General features: G+C 35.3%; 2 protein-coding genes and 1 long non-coding RNA gene across 3 annotated transcripts; 1 reads left to right on the top strand and 2 right to left on the bottom strand.

Moving 5' to 3' along the window:
* Nucleotides 1–58: 58 nt before the first annotated feature.
* LOC105383706 (putative nuclease HARBI1) lies at nt 59–2,306 on the top strand. The gene is made up of 5 exons (XM_048625340.1): nt 59–560; nt 735–931; nt 1,019–1,160; nt 1,337–1,481; nt 1,651–2,306. The coding sequence occupies exons 1-4, from the start codon at nt 342–344 to the stop codon at nt 1,454–1,456; spliced, it is 678 nt and encodes a 225-aa protein (XP_048481297.1). The 5' UTR covers nt 59–341; the 3' UTR covers nt 1,457–1,481; nt 1,651–2,306.
* Nucleotides 2,307–4,009: 1,703 nt separating this feature from the next.
* Nucleotides 4,010–7,223, bottom strand: LOC125489445. Its single transcript, XR_007267003.1, has 3 exons — nt 4,747–7,223; nt 4,480–4,662; nt 4,010–4,102 (listed from the first exon to the last, which is right to left on the bottom strand). It is a non-coding gene; the product is annotated as an uncharacterized LOC125489445 (long non-coding RNA).
* A 7,881-nt stretch (nt 7,224–15,104) lies between these two features.
* Nucleotides 15,105–20,108, bottom strand: LOC125489540. The gene is made up of 3 exons (XM_048625570.1): nt 17,035–20,108; nt 16,408–16,937; nt 15,105–15,125 (listed from the first exon to the last, which is right to left on the bottom strand). The coding sequence occupies exons 1-3, from the start codon at nt 17,819–17,821 to the stop codon at nt 15,105–15,107; spliced, it is 1,338 nt and encodes a 445-aa protein (XP_048481527.1). The 5' UTR covers nt 17,822–20,108.
* Between the last annotated feature and the right edge of the window lie 947 nt (nt 20,109–21,055).

The raw sequence follows: 21,055 nt of genomic DNA, 5'->3' as shown, positions 1-21,055 counted from the left end.
CCTCCGCGTCTGTCACCCCGCAAGGAGGGTCGCGCACGAAGTTGTCGAGCTATAGTGATCTCGAAACATCAAAATCTCACCCGCAAAAGCACCGAAATTTCCACAAATGTCTCAGGTGGTCATGAGCAGCCGAGATGTCATTCTCCCTTGTGAGACTGACAAATTGACAACCTATTGATGTTTTTTACGTCACTTTGCGTGAATTGTTTGGGGTGTCTGCAGTGATATTTTATGATTTTATTGAATAATTTGACTTGGCTACGTATAACGGACTTAAGATTTGATTCCAACTGTGACGATCTTTGGCATAAACGGACTACGGACTCGATATTTCTCACACGATGGATGAATTCTTGGCGAATTTTATCCCGGAGCTTGTCGAGGCAGCTGAAGCTGCTGTGGCGGCCCCTCGCCGGCGAGCTGCATGGCGAGTAGATCCTATGGACGTTGGAGATGCGGACTTTAAAAAGTCATATCGACTTTCGAAGGCATTAGCGACTGACCTCATAAACGCTTTGGATCCGCTTGTAGCCACACATTCCATCGACATCAAAACTAAGGTATGTACATAAGTACTTACTAATTTGACTACTTTCAACTACGTAACTACGCGCTATAGGATACATTAAATGCTTGTTGACTTCTTAGCTTTTGTATCTGGTTGTTAATTAATAACTTATCATAAGTAATATTAAGTATAGTTACTCACCTAAGTACTTATTTTATTTTTTCAGGTGCTGTGTTCCCTGAACTTTTTTGCAACTGGTTGTTACCAAACTCCCATAGCCAAAAGTAACTCTATAAACCTGTCACAGCCAACGGTATCCAGGTGCATTGGAGAGGTGGTAGATGCATTAAACCATCCATATATTTTCAATAGATGGATCCATATGCCAGAGTCAATACAACAAATAAATGAAACTGTGACAGGGTAAGTTGCCATCAATTATATTCCTCCATTAAATTAGGTACTCTCTCAACTTACAAGTTTTTAACAATTTTCTTAATTTTATTTTAGATTTTATAGAGAGTTTGGTGTTCCTGGTGTCATTGGTGCAATAGATTGCACACATGTTGCTATTGTGCCACCCGCAGCCACACAATATGATGAGAGGAGTTATGTCAACAGAAAGTTGTATCACTCCATAAACACACAGCTGGTATGTATAATATGAGAGTTGCAAATTTTAAACCTTTGTATTTGAATACATGATAGGTTGGATTGGAAACAGAATGAAAACTTTTACAGTTAGATTGTATGAACATTACATTAATTATGTTACTTGTGTATATATAGAAACTCAACTATTTAATGAAGGAATTATGTTTTTTTCAGATTTGCGACCACAACCTAAAAATTTTAAATATTAATGCCCTGTTTCCGGGGGCAACCCATGACTCCTATATTTGGAACACTTCAAATGCCAAAACATTCATGGAACACCTGCATAATTAAAACCATACCAACTATCATTTGATAGGTAAGTTGTGATACAAATCCATTGTAGCATTAGATATCCCTAAACTTCCTGAGTGAATTCAGCATCCATGTTCCTGCATCTGCATCACCACAGACAGCACTGTATGATGACTTAGTGTAATATGTATATATAAAATAAGGAATTTCTACCATATAAATATTATTTCCAGGTGATAGTGGATATGCGCTTAGACCGTGGATGATGACACCAATAGCCAACCCTGAAGAGGACACTGCTGAGTCCCGCTACAACGAGGCATTTACCACGGCAAGGTGCACCATAGAACGGTGTAATGGTGTCCTTAAAGCAAGATTTAGGTGTCTGCTAAAAGACCGTGTTTTGCACTACGTGCCAAATAAGGCAACCAAAATTATTAATGCCTGTGCCGTGCTGCATAATATGTGCATAGCCCGAAATGATATTAACCAGGCGCTTTTAGCAAATCTCAACAATGATGAGCTTGGGATCATAGACGGGCTGCCGATGCCGCCACCACCAGCAGGAGCAGAAAGAGAGCAAAGGCAAAGAAATTTGCTGCTTTTAAGAGGAAGGGAAAATCAGAACAGAATCATAAATAATTACTTTTAATGATTCTGTACTGTTTTTTAGTTGTTATTGTTTTCATTGTTTGTTAGAATCATGAATACTTATGTATAATTTAATGCCTAACTAACCTAATTTCAAATAATCAATCATAATAGTACCTACCTATTATGCTCACGATTGTAATCCCTGAAGAGGTAGTCAGAGGCGGCCGTTATTTGCTTATGTATGTAAATGATGTCCATTGCTTTAAGAAATTATATTGATAAAACAAGTCATGAATACTTATTTTTATTTTACCTCTAAATCACATAATTATCGCAAAATCATCTGAAATGTTATATAAGAACTTACTAAATTTAAAGAACTTAAAAGTCATTAGCATCATACTCTCAAGCCTGTCTTCTAGATGCGTAGGAGTTTAATAATCATCATCTCAGCCATAGGACATCCACTGCTGAACATAGGCCTCCCCTAATGTTTTTATAGGAGTTTAATAAAACACAAATTATCACAGAATCATCATCTTAAATATAATTGGCACAGGAACTTCAACGTCATCATCATAACTCAAGAATTACAAATAACTAATATCTAACAATGTACAATAAAGAAAAAAAGTATTAAACTCAGTATGTAATGCAACAAAATAATTATCATCTTTGAACCTAACTAAATTATCACAGAATCAACTTAAATATAATTGACACAGGAACTTCAACGTCATCATCATAACTCAAGAATTACAAATAACTAGTAGTTAGGTACCTAACAATGTACAAATAAAGGAAAAAAGTATTAAACTCAGTATGGGGCATTCCATAGTGACTGGTGGGACTGTTTACTCCAGAATTGCTATTGTTTAGACCTGTAACTTTTTATTTTAATCAAATAATATGATTAAATATATACTGTATAGTAGATAATGAACCAAGTAATGTAATGATTACCAAATTAATAACCCATGTACATTTATTGGTGATATATTAACGGTTTAAGGAGTGTGACTGGTGGGACAGCCAAAAATACCTCAGCCCCGACCTCTGCTCCGTCAAACGAGATTTTAGTCCAAATACTTAACATAGCAAAATGTATTTGAATGTGCTATTAAATTATTAAATATATTAAGACGTGAACTATAAACTATGAGCAAGCTTTGTTTCTGCAAGAAATATAGACCAAATAAATTGTGACTGGTGGGACATGAACATGACCCAAAAAATCGTACCACATGTTCAGAACAAAAAGACAACGTATGAAACGTATGTAAAAAAATACTTTCCTGCTTTTTTCAGAAAAAAAAAATAACAGAACATGTAAATATGTATATCTAATATTGAATTAACAATAAAATAATCTTGATTAGATTAATAAAAAAATATCTCATTTTCCCACTACCCGTGGAATGCCCCGTATGTAACTCAACAAAATAAATATCATCTTTGACCTAACTAAAATATCACAGAATCAACTTAAATATAATTAACACAGGAACATCAACATCATCATCACACTATATTATCACAGAATCATCTTGAATATAATTAACACACGCACTCACGCCTTGTACTAATGTACTCCCTTGCGGGGTAGGCAGAGGTGCATTGCTGCACCCACTTTTCGCCAGAGTGTTATGTTAGTCCCAATGTAATAGGGGGCGGGCCTATTGCCATTTTACGGGCACATCCAAGACCCGAGAACAAATATCTGTGTTTAAACAAATATCTGCCCCAGCCGGGAATCGAACCCGGGACCATCGGCTCAGTAGTCAGGTCACTAACCACTACGCCATTCGGTCGTCATCATATAATTAACACTCTTGAATATAATCAACCTTATCATCATAAACTAAAGAATCAGTTACACATGATTATTGTTATTGCTTAATTGTTTAATACTGTTAGATAACTCTATAATCGCATCAGTGCGACGCCGCATTTCTATTAAATAGGCTTCATTAAATTGTTTCTTCATTTGAATTTTTCTTTCTAGAGTTTCATTCATTGTTCCTGCCACTTGCAAACTATTTTCTAATCTTCTTTGAGCCACTGTTCTTTTAGGCCTTGGTCTCCCAGTTCCTGCAAAATAATAGGATAGTTATTACATAATATCACCAAAAACATATACTTTGTTAGAATATTTTTATGTATTGAGGTTTACGTACTAAGACTTAAGTTACTTAACAAAGTGGATAATTTTAGTCTGGCGGGTTCTGTTTATTCATCAAACAAAGGTTTTGTCCATCAAATTACCCAAAATCATCTTTTCGTGTGAGAACAAGTCGTTTTCATCAGTGAAACCCAGTTTGGATTACAGCTGAGTACGGATAAGCCTGGGTACGGATTATCAAGGTTACACTGTATATGTAAGCTATATTTTACATAGGACATAATTTACAGAGCCCAATTCACACTACAAATAAAAAAAAATATAACGGTTCTTAAGCAATACTTACTTTGAGTATTTTCTGAAGATGTTCCTGGTACGGGTTCCATTGCAGGTGGGTCGGTGGCAGGTGGTTCGGTAGTTTCTGAAGATGTTCCTGGTACGGGTTCTATTGCAGGTGGGTCGGTGGCAGGTGGTTCAATCACTATAATTTGGACATTTTCACTATCATTTGTTGGTTCATGGTGAAAGTCTGGAAATCAAAATACCAAAATGCATTATTTATATTAAAAAATATCATACTTTATCTTTATCCATTTAATTTGAGTAAACTTACTTATGAGTCTAGCACTTGACTCTTGGCTGTCTGAATGTCCAGACAATGCTGACTCAATGTTGTTGTAGACAATATTATTTGGTCTACCGCCTCCGGCTGTATATCAGGGGGCCCTCCACCAGTCCTTTGCATGGACCTTCTTTGTCCCGCATACTTTTTTTTTGTGTATGTTTTCATATCTCCCCAAGTCTGAAAAAACAAAATGCAATGGTTTCAAAGAGTACAGGATAGTGAAGAGAAACATTGTGAAGAAAAATAAACCTGCACATAAAGATAAAATCTGGTAAACTAAGTTCTGTTGTACTTACTGTGCGCCATTCTTTGCCCGACTTTTTTGCTCCAGTGAGCGAGTTTAGCTCCAACGCTATCTTCTCCCATCTTTCAGATGCTGTCTTTTTTGAGAAAGTAGCTGTAAATTTTCCGTTCCGCAATTCTTCGTCTGCTTCCAGCAATTGTGAGAGCCGCAATTTTTGTGCCACCGACGGATACTGCCGTTTCACTTTTTCCAGCGGCTGGTCCATGTTGACTTTGAAACCGCACACAACAAGAATAAGTTAAATTATTCGGATGAAAATGATGAAATGAATAAACCGAACCGAAACGAAATTCAACTTTCAACGTTTATTTGCTTTGACAGTAGACTTGTGTAGCTCGCGAGGGAAAGATAAAATGGAATACGATCATCCTATATTGCTCACCTTTCTTTTCAATCACTTGAAACAAATATACATCTTGTTATCACTTGCTCACTTACTCACATAGGAAATGGGAATGGAAATCCGAGTTTCACCGAGATACCGCGACGAACTTCGTGGCAAATACCTATTGACTCGCTCTTGCTCTATCATGTATACTTATCTCACTCACTCAATACTCGTCGAGTCTTCGTCGTCGTGAATCGTCGTGAGCGAAAGAGACGATAGGACTTTACAAGACAGAGATGAAGAGATCCAAGCGGCCAAGTGAGAGTCGGTATAATGGTTCTGTCGTAAGTATAGATAGATAATTTATGCGATATGATAAAATGATTCTTCCTACTAAAATTATTTTATACTTCCTACTATATTGAAAATTGAGTATTTTTCGCCGGGACAAAATATGTGTTTTATAGAGTTTATAAAACTAAAAAATATATATAGGTACTTATGCCATTTTTTGAAATTAGGTATCTTCCTATTATTTATCTTAAAACATACTTTTTACTATTATCTAGTAAGTGATCATAAAAAAGGGGCACAAATTCATTATGCTACTACTGGGTTCTACTAGGCAATAGGCATGGGGAGCCCCGTCTTAATTTTTACTTCTACCACTCCACTGCCTACGGATCCCAAATAACAGAAACGAAACGCGCGGGAGCACGTCTTTATTACAAAAATAATCTGAATTGATATTTAGCATTTAGAAATTAAAGTGCACTATGGCTAAGCATTTAAAATGAGTCAAGTGTAATTAGGTTGAAATTGGATGTTTACGAATTTTGGCGCGTGCCATGAATTTTGACCTTGAATGCAATTTGTTTGTTTAACTAGGTAGTTACTTATCTTTTTACTTTCTTCGTACTTTCGATTTCGAGTGGTTAGCAGTGATTACCTTCTTAGTTTAATTACGTATTACTTAGATATTCAGTCATTTTCTCAGTTTAGTGATAATTTTAAATATTTTATTTGTAGTTTATTGTATTTGTTTTTATAAATACTTTTTGGTACTTAATTAAGTTAGGTAATTAGTACTCATATAAATAGTAGTTATAAGGTAGTTAGTTAGTTAGGCAATTAGTAGGTACTAAGCTAGGTCATGTCATCCCAAAGAAAATGGAGTGCTCTTTGGAACCACTTCACCTTGATAGAACCAAAAAAGGCAAAATGTGCGTTCTGTGCAAATACACTTTCAATTCCCACTGGCAATGTTGGGAACCTCGGACGGCACATGAAGACAAAACACCCAACTGTGGCTCTAGTGCCTGAACGACAGCAGCCCAGTGAGATAGTGGGAGGTCGTATCCCTGAGGAGGAAAGTGTTGGATCATCGATGCCAGCATCATCAGCGGCGGCTCCACCTCCAACATTATTTGCACATCCCAATCCTACACAGCCCTCAATAAGGGACTTTGCTGAAAGCACAAAGCCGATGCCTCCGCGCAGATCGGAGAAACTGGACGAGCAGCTGATGCTTATGATCGCCAAGGGTTATTATCCCTTCCGTATGGTGGAGGATAAAGAATTTAAAAAAATCTTATCGATGTTGTTCAAGATTCAAGATTCAAGATATATTTATTTGCATAAACACAGGTTAGTTACATTCATCTTATGTATAGGTTAGGACATGCCATGCTTTGCCATGAGGCGTACAAATAGAGAGGAGGCGTCATAGTCATAATTTTATAAATTTTACACAAATTAATTATAAATTAAGAATTAATATTTTAATTACAGTTTTATATTTTTAATTAAGTTAGGTTTCAATAGTTTCAATTATGCCAAAATATTATATAAAACACCAATTATCAAAAACAATTAAATTAATTAAAAAAATAATAATAATAGTAAAAGTACCTAATTATCAGACCTGCCAGCATACATAAATTTATCATTAGATATTGTCTGTGAAAAACTCGTTTAGATTATAATAGTTCCTTTCAAGTAAAAATTTATTTAGTTCTCTTTTGAAATGAAATAGGTTTTCAATGTCACGTAGAGCCTTTGGTAATTTATTGAAGATCTTTGGTCCCATACCAAGTATACTCCTGCTAAACACGGCTGTTTTACGAGGCATAGCTTTTAATAGGTTATTGTGACGCCTGTTATTGATTTTGTCAAAGTCCTTATAATTGTTTCTTATAAAAACCGATACTTCGTATATATAAAGGCAAGGAAATGTCAAAATTTTTAATTTTTTGTAATACTCCTTGCAACTGTCCGTTTTGCGCAATTTACAAATGGAGCGTAGGCATCTTTTTTGAGCTTTAAAAACGTTTTCTCTGTCTGTAGAGTTTCCCCAGAATATGATCCCATACCTTAATGTTGAGGTCACATAACCATGGTAAGAGATGAGAGCTGTGGATTGGCTTACAGTTTTTGATAATTGATAGAGAGCATAAGAGTACTGACTCAGCTTTTTGCATACAGTATCTACGTGGCTTTTCCATGTAAGTTTTTTGTCAATAATTAAGCCTAAAAATTTTGTTTCGTCCGTTTCATTAATTGTATGTCCTAAAATATTTATGTTCAAATTAGTTATGTCATTATTATAAAAGTCCATTAATTTAGTTTTACTAACATTTAATTTAAGATTATTAGCGGTCAACCAGCCAACAACGTTGTCAAGAGTATTATAATCTGTACCCCAGGAAGAAAGTATATTAAGTCACTCAGCATTGTTCTTACAGGAGAGTGGAATAAAGAAAAAAAATATGAATTATTTTATTTTATTAAAAATTCTTCAAACTTATTAAATTGTTTGAAACTGTTTTGATAATGGTATTAAAGGGTGAAATTAAATATATTAAGCTAATTTCGATAAAATAGCTACATGAGGCAGGGGAGGACTTAACACACCTTTACCCTAATTTTTAATACAAACCTACTAAAAGCAATGGACTTAACCTATAGTAAAAATTGCATTCACCGAAATATTACTGTTCTAAAATAAAATTAGAAATATATTTTTAGCACATTTTTATTTAAAAAGAAAACTTACAAGCTAATCCACATTTTCTTCAGGATACTCTTCAATTTCAGATCCATGCGGTATGTTTTTATAAAAAGAATGGAAACAACTTGGTACCCACTTTAAAGCCACTTGTAAGTCCTTAAACTTAGCAGTGTAAATTCTCCTGATAGTGCTGTTGCATACCGGTATCTCTTCTGGCCAGTTAATGCCGCGTCTGGTGTGTCTTGTGAATTCAGCTCTATTAAAATCAGCTTCACTGAAATCTAAAAATTTTATAAAATAGGGTACCTATATCTGTAGCTCTTACTTGAATGTGTACCATTTCAGAGATAAGAATGTTATCATTAGTGCAATTTTTCTTTCTGATAACAAGGGGAGCTGCATTACCCGAGAAAAGTGTTTTAAAATTTAAAAAGTCTTCCAATTCCATATTGTAAACTTCAATGGGATTATTAGGTGATGAACAATTTCTAATAAATTGTTGCCAATCCCATGGTATCATTATACCTTTATTAGTGTTGTTTATCTTTTTCTTAGCTCTCTCTATGACCGAGTGTTGGACGTCCACCTCCATAATTATGTGTGTGTCCCTTCAGAAGAAACTTGTGGTTTATAATTTTTAAAGTGGGGCATTGATATCGATTCTGAAGGCAGAAATTTTAAATTTAGCGATGTCAAAACCTTAATTTCTTTGTTTAAAATTCGACTCTATGATTGTTTCCGTAAATGTAATTTTATGCTAGCAATTTTTTTAGTTTGACAGCGTTAAAATTAGAATTTCTGCCTTCAGAATCAACATCATTGTTTGAGTAACCAAAAATAGAATGAAATCATTATGTAGTTTCTATTTTGGCCTCCACAGTTGTCTGACCATATTGTAAGTTCTTCTATCTTATCATTAGTTAGTAAGTTTTCTCTAGCCCACTTATATAAACAGGATGCAATTTCACAACCACCTCTGGCACCAGTAGTCTCATCCCACATTATACAATATGTCTCTTTAGTTGAAGCATCAAAAATGGTTAGGTTCAGAGTCCATAATTTTCTTAAGTAAAATATCTGGGAGTTGGTTAGATATGGTGTGGGTAGGCATTTTTGTAAATCTATCATTACAACCTTTTTAGTCTTATCTTGTCTTGACAATAGTTTATCAGCTGATTTTAGATCATACCTTCGCTGGCTTTCTATCAAGTGTCTATCATAATCAATTTGAATAAGGTCCCTTTCAGAGGAGACACTCTGTTGAATTGATATCTTAAATTCATCACATGTGTCACACGTATCATTCGCTGGTTGCTTAAGGGCCCGTACAGGGTGACGTGCCGCGCCAATTTTGGGTTTTCAATGCTCTTCACACAGCACACGCAGTGACACGCACACATGTAAGTTTGCACAGTGGGTCGATAAACTTTTACTCGCCAACTTTATTGACAATTATTTTCAAGTAGTGAAGTTTAATTTTTAATTACACTGGTAAGCACCAGGAAAGAGTAGAAATTAATAGGGGTGCCACTTTTCTCCATACTCGGAACCCGATTAGATTTCTAAATAAATGTGGTATTTACTTGTAGAAAGGTAACTACAGGTATTAAAGTGTAGATAATAATTAAGTTATACTAAGGGTATACTAAGCCGAAAGGGGATGACTCAAGGGGTCATTCTGAACAACTTTAGTTCTACGAGTTTTGCAAAAACGCGAAAAAAAAAATTCGTTTTCCATGGTAAAAAGTCACGTGTCAACAAAGTTTCTATGATAAAGGTTTTTTTTGGTTAATTTTTAAAACTCGTAGAACAAAAGTTCAGAATCAGTCTCACTTGTTTTAACCCGACTGCCGAAGGAGGAGAGTAATGTTTTTTGATTGTATGTATGTATGTTTGTAAGTATATTTTTTGGTGGCAGAATAATATTTTTTCATATTTTTAGAGTTTCGTACCTCAAAAGAAAAAAGCAACCGTTATAAGATCTCTTTGTTGTCCGTCTGTCTGACTGACTGTCTGTCACTGCCCTTTTTCTCAGAAACGGGTAAAGTTATCAAGCTGATATTTCGCATAGATATGAGGAGTACCCAAAAAAAATTGGGGTACTCCCTCTCCCATACAAGTAAATTGGGGCTGATATTTTTTCCGGTTATTTTGATGGTGTAGGTAGGGTATCGTTGAATAGGTCTTTTAATATAATAGGTATAAAAAAAGGTTAAAATATAATTAATGGCTTTTACCCTTAAATTTGGGGACCACACCATAGACAAATCCTAATTTAAAAAATGATTTCAATAGATGGCGTGATTTTATGTTGGGTAACTCAGAATAAGAAGTGATGATATCTCAGAATAATAATGGTTAATGGTGCTATTCCGCTGAGCATCGAAACCGGTGGGACGCTAATGAAAAGTGGTCATGGAAATACACCAGGGTAGACCCTGCTCCTAGAACAAGGCATGAGTTTGTGATTTGTGTGCGTGTAAAGCGAGGATGGAAACTTTGAATATTTTCTTGATTTTTTTATTATTGATGCAATAACATATATAATTAGTATTATTCTGAGTTACCCACCGAAGTCACCCCGTGGCAGGTTGACTAGATAGGTACTTTTGCAAATCACGCCATATATCGTTGTTTTTATTAGTGGCTACTGTCTATAGAAGATATTCCGTCATTGTCAATTTTACGTTACGAATGAATTTAGTAAACCCAGTAAATCTAACTAATCCAGAGGAAACCTAAAATATCTTTCTCTCTCTCTTTGAAAAACATACTTAATAGCCCAAACTCGATTCTATTCTATTCTCTGTGGGGGTGTAAGTACCTGCACCTGGCTCTCTCGAGTGGAACCTTTGTGCATATCCCCAAGGTCTAAACTGCCTTCCTAAGCTTGAACCATTTCCCACCACGCTGGTCCACTGCGGGTTGGTGGGTTCACATATCTAGATGTGCTAAATCTAGATATGCAGGTTTCCTCACGATGTTTTCCTTCACCGTTAGAGCGATGGTATACATTGTACTTAAGTTAAAAGAACTCATTGGTACATGTCAGCGCCATGATTCGAACCCGCATTTCTTGCGTGAGAAGCGGGCGCTTACCCGACTGAGCTACCACCGCGCCCAAACTCGATGCTTTTAGCTATTAAATCTTTGAAATAAAAATCAGTCACCTCCGTGTTACTCCGTGCCCTCATCAGATCCTCACGAGACCATGCCTCAACCAGCACCATGAGACTGTGTTTTTGAATCCTAACCTAATCTTCCTACGTATTGTCATCACTTAGATCCATTCACTATATTCCTGCTCCTCATCCCAGGGCCGTGGGGACCGGAGGCACGTCAGCTTTTTAAAGACATCAGCAGCAGACTAATAGAAGTCTCAAGGGACCCTAGGGCTGGCACTTACCTATCACAAAGGCTAAGCATCGCTATATAGCGGGGTAACGCGGCCAGCGTCTTGGGTACCCTACCCGACAGTGGCAGCGATCTGGCCAGCATCGTCTTTTTAGTTTAATTTTATATTAGTGAGTTTTAGTTAGGCATTAATAATTATAATTAAATCAAGAAGTACCATGGACTTAACTAATAAAGAACATTATCATTTAATTTATTGAATATAGTATAAGAATTATGCTTCCTCAATTTCAAATCAAATTATGTTGGTGTCATAAAAGTTGAAAAAGTGCAATGACAACCAATGTGCAGTGATTTTGTGTCTGTACACAATTAGATCGCGAGCTGTCAGTGCCGCCTAAACCGACGTGACCCTTCTTTGGAGGCCACCGGCCGACTGAATCAAACGTCGCTTGTGTTTATGATTTTATAACACAGAAAGCCGCCATAGATATTTGTATGAAGATTTGAGGGAAAAAAATTGCTCAAGTTTGGGATTAATTTACACAAAATAGGTGTGTGTTTATTAAAAAACAAGGTATTTAGCGCCTAGTCCAAGCATTTATCTTTATAATTTGATAAGAATCATATGAAAATTCTTGATAATTACGACACAGTTGTTACAATACGGGAGTGTGATTTACTGGTTTTTCGAAATTAATTTACAGTTATCCATAAGCATTTACTTAAATTCGAATGATTCAGCACCTAGCTAGACTCTTCGGCTACCTGTGTGATTTTTTTCAAGGCTGTAGAGCATCATTTACTACATAATTCTATGACAATGCCAACCCTCGATTGCCTATTGCTGACCCTTAAATGAAAGATTATATTCCTTGTTAAATATATCATAATACAGCCAGTCTTTTGCAACATTTTCTTTAGGAATTTTTAGTTGCTTGCAGTATTCTAAATATAATGAGTACATCTTTTTAATGTTTAAATCATTTCCAAGATATTTACGGTTAGTGCGTTCTCTGCTATAGTGACTTTCAGTAGAAGGGAATGATTCTATATGTTTTCTTATAGTGTTTCGTACACAGTCATCAAGCTTATTGCTAGGAGTATGTTTACCTCTTTGGTCACTGCTCACACCACCTCCCTCTACCTTTTTCATCAGAGCAACATCTACAAAACTTTGTGAAATACATAGCGTATTTAAAAAAAAAGTTTTACACACAGGAATCTCCTTGTCTTCAACATGAAATGTGTATTGCAAAGTGAAGTTACGTCTGTTTCTTCTTGCCCCAGTACGGGGACGTCTTCTTTGTAAATCAACCTTCCGCACTCTATTGGCAACAAAAAGCCTTTTCATATTATTGTCAAAGTCTTCTCTATAGAAATTTTCCAAAATTTCTTTCCTCTTCTCTACAGATATTTTTAGAGAACATTTTTTTTTGCATTTTAGCGAACATGGAGATTTTAAGGTTTTGGCTGGTACTTCTTTATTATTTTTGGAAATATAAGTTTTTCCTGCACATCGTTTAATCTTGCGCTGATTACACTTCCATTCAGCTTCATTTCTCTTTCGTTTCCGAGACTTTTTCGGTGTAACAGGTGTTGTATTATTATTTCCCGAGTCAGATAAATTGTAGTTTTCTTCTTCACTTGAATCTTCTTCTGACTCGGGCACTACAAAGATTGGATCTTTGTCAGAGTCCGAATAATAACTACGAGAACCATCACTAGAATCATCACAGCAGTTTGGTTCACTTCGTGTCACTTCTACAGTATCAGTAGATGCAAAATACTGATCAGTCAAAGTTACATTTTGTTCAGCCAAAATACTGGGGCTAGAATTTGGTGATGTCTGCAAATAGTTATTCGCTGGATCAACCTGAAAAGATCAATTGTATAAATTATATGATACTCATCTGATACGATAAACATTACCATGCAATTACTAACATAAACAGAACAGAATCTCACCTGCTTAACCTCCATATTTATGACAATATCTGACAAGCTCAACGGGTCACCGGTAGGTAAGACGTTTTCCAAGGCTCCTCTTCGGCCATTGCTTGAAACATTGTTAGATAAAGCAAGCTGAAATAAGATGAAAATCAACTATTAGGTACCTACATATATCAACCCATCACTAATCTTCACAGTACACTGTTTTATTTCGTATTTCTTTACGTCTGGCCATACTTACATCAACCAACTTCTTTCCACGCATAAATGTATTCATTTTCACATGTTATTTAACAAATTGCACATTAAATCTTCTTAAACGAACTAATAATCGACGCGCGAATTTATGATCGGACCGCCGAAATGACATGGACTTGACATTGACATTTGACACTGATTGATAGAAAAGCGCGCAATTTCTCATTGTGATGTTGCCATTTCAAAAAAATACTTAGAAGAAAACTGTATTAAGTGGGACTTAATACAAAAATCGTCTGAAAAAATAGAATACATTGTGGCATAATGTTTTAAGTATGACTTAATTGGATATGCCCCGGCCTAGACAGGGACTTAGTACATTATAATATTCAAGATATTTTTTGTGGTATTACATAGGACATAACATGTTTTACCATTTGGTGAACGAAAATATTCTGGTCAAGGAAATGCATTTAAGTCATTTAAAAAAAAAATGGACTTAACACACTTTTCCTCTGGTGTACAGTTAATGTCAAGGTTATAATCATTCTCATTAATTTTAGTAAAAACAATCGTACTGTCATCGGCAAATAGTATCATTGAATGTTTTGTTATATTAGGAAGATCATTAATATAAATAAGAAACAGCAGAGGACCTAACACGCTTCCCTGTGGAACACCATTTTTAACTGCCTTTTCGCTAGATAAAAAAACTTTTTCTGTTTTTGTTTTACTACATATTTTTTTGATCTGGGTTAGTTGAGCTCTATCAGTAAGGTAGGAATTGATGAGTGACAAAATCTTACCTCTAATGCCATATTTTTCCAATTTATTCAGAAGTACCTTATGATTCACAAAGTCAAATGCTTTTGATAGATCCATATATAGTGCTGATACAGATTGTTTTGTGTCAATGTTTGTTATTATTTTTTTTATAAAATTATATATAGCAACATTAATCGTGGATTTTTTTCTGAATCCATGTTGTTCTTTCGCCAAGATATCGAAATTTTCTAAGAATGAATAAAGATTATCATAGATGCATTTTTCATATATCTTTGAGTAAATTGGAATCAGTGCTATAGGACGATAGAAATCCATGATTTCTCTATCATCTTTCTTAAAAATTGGTGTTACGATAGTCTTTTTAAGTTTCTTGGGGTAGACTCCCGTTTCTATACTAAGATTGACCAGATAACTCAGCACCGGGGCAGTTGTTGCTGCAACATATTTGACAACTTTGGTTGATATATCATCGTATCCAGTGCTGTTTGTGTTTTTCAATGATTTTATTATTAGATATATGTCATGTGCGGTAGTCGGTTTCATGAACAGTGAATTATAGCTTTTAGTTGTCAATAAATTATTAAATTCATATTGTCGGTCACTATTAAAATTATTATCTTCATCTTTTTCCGGATTCGAATGAGATGTAACTACATTAACAAAATAATTATTAAAATTTTCAGCGATGTCAGATGGTTTTTTAAATATTTTGCCGTTGACTTTTAATTGGTATATTGGTTCCGGAGGAAAATTTTCTTTCGACTTATTTATAATTTTCCATGTGGTTTTTTATTTATTGGTAGAGTTTTTGATTGTATGATCGTTCTGGTGTTTCTGAGTGAGTGCAATTATTAATTTGAGTCTTTTTGAATACAATTTAAGCTTTTTTTTGTTATTAGAGTTGGGAGCACGTCTATACGCCCACAAAAGTTCTCGCTTCCGCTTACTACAAGCTCTAATACCTTTCGAAACCCATTTAATTTTTTTTTGAAGTGTACATTTTTATTCTTCTAAGTGGGAAACACAAGTCATAAAAGAGTTTAAAAGTATTAAAATAAATGTCAAATGCTTTATCAGCATCTTTTTCTTCATATACATCATTAAAACTAAGATTGTCTAAACATTCCTTGAATTTCTGTAGATTTTCAAGAGAGTAGTCTCGCCTATATGTATACCAGAATGGTAGACTGCAACTTTTTTTAACTGGGCATGTACCTAACTGTGCAGTATGATCAGACAGCGCGAAATCTATGACTTCAGCTGTGCCACCCTTTATATTATATGTAATGTTGTCAATGCAGGTACCACTACTAAGTCGTGTGGGTTGACGAATTTTAAGTTTGAAGTTATAGCTTAGGAGTAAATTTTCAAATGTCTTTGTTCATTATTTTTTAGGATGTCAATGTTGAAGTCTCCACAGATTATATATTTTTTTCCTAAACAGTATTTAGATAGGATTACCTCCAGTTTTTCAAAGAATAGATTGAAGGCCTCCTTAGTGTATTTTGGTATTCTGTAAATGCAAATTATAATAATTTTATGATCAATTAGCTCCAAAGCACAACACTCAAAACGATTTGGGCTGTTCAGTTTCAAAATTTCCAAGATAGGTTTAGACTTTAAGCTGTTTTTTACCAAGATGCAGGATCCCCCGTTTCGATCATCTCTACAGAAATGTGTAGCCAGTGTATAGTTTGGTATGGACAATTGACTGACATCAGAGGCCATCATATTATGTTCTGTAATACACAAGACGTCTACATTTGTATTATTAATAGATAGTTCTTCCAAATTCACAACTAGCAAGTCTGATTTAGTTATAAGTCCATTAATATTTTGATGCATAACACATATTGATTTAAATACACGAAAAAAGTCAGATGAATTATTAGTATTACATGAATTTGTGACACTTTGTTTGTTAGTAATATGATTACATGGGCATTCTCTGTATTTTTTAATAACAAAATTGATTGATTTATATATGTCATAAAATACGGTTTGCATTCCTTTGTCATTTAATTGACCTTGACCCCTTGAAAACATGTTATAGTCATAAGTTAAGTTAGCATTTGAGTCAAGTACAAATATGTGCTCATGTGTCAGAGCATCCAGATAAATTAAGTTATTAAACGTTTCTACTCGCCAGTTGAACATTGAGGTGTGGTCATGGCATTTAAATGTAGGAAGGCATATTAAAATGTTTGTGTGATGTAATGGCTGCAGAATTTCTCGTATGTACACAACTTTAACTAAAAACTGTTTGCTTGCCTATCGCATTGGAGTAGCTGTAATGATAGGTTTTAAGTTATTAAATAAATAAATAAATAAATAAATAAAAAACTAAATCGAAGTAGTTATTCGTCGTTTTAAAGTCACTCTCTCCGATTAAAATCACACAGAAATCATCTTTCGTGAAGTTCTTCAGTTTTGCTTCAATTCCCCAAAGAAGTTGCTTTATTCCAACATTTGGTGTCAAATCATGACATGAGTTGTAGTCGCTATGAAATGTAGTTCTAGTTATCTCTAAAATGTTATTGGTTTTATTGCTACTGACAATGAGTAACTTGTTTTGTGTCCTAGGTTGGTTTGTCATCGTGGAAGAGTTTCTGTTACTATCTCTTGCCTTTGGTGTCGTAAGTCTGTGTAGCTTGCTTGTGTCATTATTATGATTTGGTTTTACTTGTGTTTTTTGTTTTGTAGATTCCTTAGTCGTATCAATTTTATTGTCTACGTATTTTTCAGTTATAATTCTAGGAGTCTTTGTCAACATAGCCGAAATGTTTTCTTTCTTTTTTTTAGGAGTGGCTAAGTCATTTTTCAAACTATTTGTGACTTTTTTGTACATATCGTTTTCTTTTTGTATTACCTTGATGCTATTTTTAAGTTCCGCATTTTCTAGACTAAGATTACCGATTTCGTCGTGTGCGGCTTTTAATTCAATTTGAAGATGTTCGATCTGAGACTTAAGATCTTTAACCACCTCGTCTTCGTCCTCAGAGAAGGATGGCATACTGTTTGAAGTGCCATCTAGTGCGTTTTTTGTGCTATTAGCTTCATCTTCCGTCATTTGTGTTTCTGATTGTGTTCGCGGCCGTCTACGAAACGTGATGGTATCTAAGAAACTCATGTTTTATATTTTATCTTTAGTATCTTTTTACCATAAATCACAGTATGAGGAAATAAATTACAAAAGATTATATGCACTGCGGTGGAATCGAACCCGCTCTCGGCGAGATAGTGCTACAGAGTCCAGAGTCTTATCCGACTAGACTACAGTTGCTTAAGATTTGTTGTTGAAATAATTGATCTTATTCTAGTTTTGCATGTATTTGGTGCAAATTAGCCGTTGGTGAACTTTGGACAGGTGGATATTACACAAGTAAATAGATTGTTAGTAAATAACAATTATTTCACTAAAATCACTTAATATCACTGACACAGACACTTAGTTATGAGCCTGTTTGCCCTGATAACTTTATTAAGCACTATTTTTCTTCATTGTAAACAGTTTTGCTTTGAATTGTTGTGATCTTTTGTTTTTTATTATTAGTAGTTAAATCACTTTGATAACACTTTGGTCGATGTATTATGACTACATGAAAATGTTGGTGACCTTTTTAATCACCATTTTTTTGTATTTCTATTTTTAATTAAGTTTTAAAAATTCAATCTCTGTAACTGGTCTGTATTGAGCGACGGTGGCGCCCTCTCTCTGGCTACAGCCTACCGACACGCAAAACATTGTCGGAAGGGATGCTCTCAAAATTATACACGAGGTAAGTACCTAGACTATCTAAGTATCCTATGTAAGCACAGTGCACCGAGGTATTGGGTCAGGCGCGGCCGCCGCCACCGCGCCGCCGCTGCCGCCACCGCCGCCACCGCCACCGGCGACATTGCGTTGTTGTAAATTTAATATTTAAGTACCTAATATTTGTATTACATTATTGTATTACATTATTATCTCTATTTTAGGTGTTTGGAAGCAACGAAAATGAAATTGGAAGCAGCTAAGGCCGTTTGTCTATCAACGGATGGATGGACTTCAATTAATAATGTCAGTTATATCGCAATAACTGCACATTATATATTGACCAGTGATCAAAACACTGTGTTAACATCCAGTATGATTGGATGCATAGAATATAATGATCGCCACACCAGCACAAACCTGGCTGAGTTTCTTAAAACCATCATGGCAGAATGGAGTCTAAATTATAAGACCACAGCTATTGCTAGCGATAACGCTGCAAATATTTCAGCTGCCATTAGGCTGACGGATTGCAGACATATTCCATGTTTTGCCCACACTATTAATTTATGTGTGCAAGGTTTGTAAAAGTTTTATAATGCCGAGTTTGCTAAAAAAGTTATTTATAATTTTATCCGGATTTATGACTGAATCCGCGATTCCGCGCGCGTTCGCATTCACAGTACGTAAGGTCGAAAATCTCGCACGGATTCAGTCTCCTATGACGTCACGCGGTCGCGGCTGGTACTGGCAAGCGTTTTTTGAACTGCTACAGTTAAATCGCTGTATCTTCGTCATTTCTTGTCCGATTTGGATATTTCTTTCACCATAAGTCATGGTCATTTTACTGCCATCGATCTACATAGTTAACAAAAATCGTGACTGATCCTCATTCCACTCTGTAACCATACTTACCTACTTAAGTACTTACATCATTTCTTTTAAGTATTGTAGGTATTTTTATTTTTGTTCTGCATATACATATATAAATACTTAAGTATGTTAATTCTATTTCACCCAGGAGCGCTTCAGAACATCTCAGGCACGGTGGTGAAATGCAAACAAATAGTGGAGTATTTTAAACGTAGCTCTCAGGCCCAGCATAAATTGGTAGAGACACAAAAACAGCAAAATCTCCCACAGCTGAAACTGAAGCAAGACGTGGTGACCCGGTGGAATTCCACCTAAGACATGCTTCAAAGAATGCTCATAGTAAAAGACGCAGTTATCACCACGGTAGCGCTAACACGCAGCGATTTAGCGCTAACCGAATATGATTGGTGTGTAGTCGAATCGGCCATACCAATTTTAAAGCTGTTTTACGACGTGACCACCGAACTAAGCGCAGAAAAGAATGTCACACTGACGAAAGTAATTCCACTAGTAAGAATCATGTTGAGCAGCTTACGGAGCCGTCAGTCTGATCTACCAGAAGTCCAGTCCCTCATTAAAGAGTTGGAGAGGGACTTGGAACGGAGGTTCGCAACAATAGAGCTTAGCGAGTGCTACGCGGAAGCCATAATTTTGGATCCCCGATTCAAGACAAAAGGTTTCCGTGACGAACGAAACTGCGCTAAGGCTTTAGCTTCTCTGAAGTTAAAGGTTGGCAGGAGTGGTAAGAACATATATTATTTTAATTAAACCTGTGTAGTACTGAAGTACTGTATAGTTAGAGGTGGCAGTTATAACACACAACAACAAATATATTACATTATATTTTTATAATTTCATAATCATTATTAAAATAAAAGAAAGACTGTTATAAATATAATTATTTTCCGTAAAAAAAAAAAACGTGACAATGCCATCTTACGGCGGTCTCACGTACTACTAAATGACTGAATCTATCTAGCGACTGGCAAACACGATCAAATTATAGTGTCTCAACTCTCACAAGTCTAATTAGTTACTAAAAGCGTCAAAAGATGTCTCTGGATTAGCCAACAAATCCAATATTGAAATGAGTATAATGAATTATGATCTCTGTGTAATTGTGTTAGAGTCTATTTTGATTCGTGCTTTTTTTCATTATAAATATATTTTCAATGACCGGAACGTGACCTGCATGCATTGTTGTCGTTGACTGTTGTCTTAAAGTGTTATATTGTAATCATAACATAACCTATATTGATTGTGTTCATGCAGGTTGTCGTTCGTTTTGCAATATCGTCGCGCGTGAATTATTGTATAAGTAAATAAGTATAATTGCTCGGCTTTAGAGTTAAATGTGAATAAATCAGTGTGCTTAGTGTTTATATTATTTAGTTTAAAGTGTTAATATTTAGTTAATAAGGACCTTTGTATATACCTACGTAATAAGAATTAGTTTTAAAATGCCGCCTGTTCCAAGAAACAGGGCAAAAATTTCCCTAATTTGGGACCATTTTGAAGTGAGTGATAGAGACACGAAAAAAGCGGAGTGTAAATACTGTAAAAACATTCTTTCATACAAAAGTACGATTACGAACTTAAAGTTGCATTTAAAACAAAAGCATATTGGTGTGTACGGACAATTTTGTGTGGAAGAAGCTGCCTTCTTGTCTAGATCTGGATCTAGAGCTGATGTTGCTGTTGGAGTTACGGGTACGAGTACGGGTACGGGTACGGGTA

Source organism: Plutella xylostella, chromosome 14, assembly GCF_932276165.1.
Source record: "Plutella xylostella chromosome 14, ilPluXylo3.1, whole genome shotgun sequence".
Lineage (NCBI taxonomy): Eukaryota > Metazoa > Arthropoda > Insecta > Lepidoptera > Plutellidae > Plutella > Plutella xylostella.
This window is presented reverse-complemented; position numbering and strand designations above follow the sequence as displayed.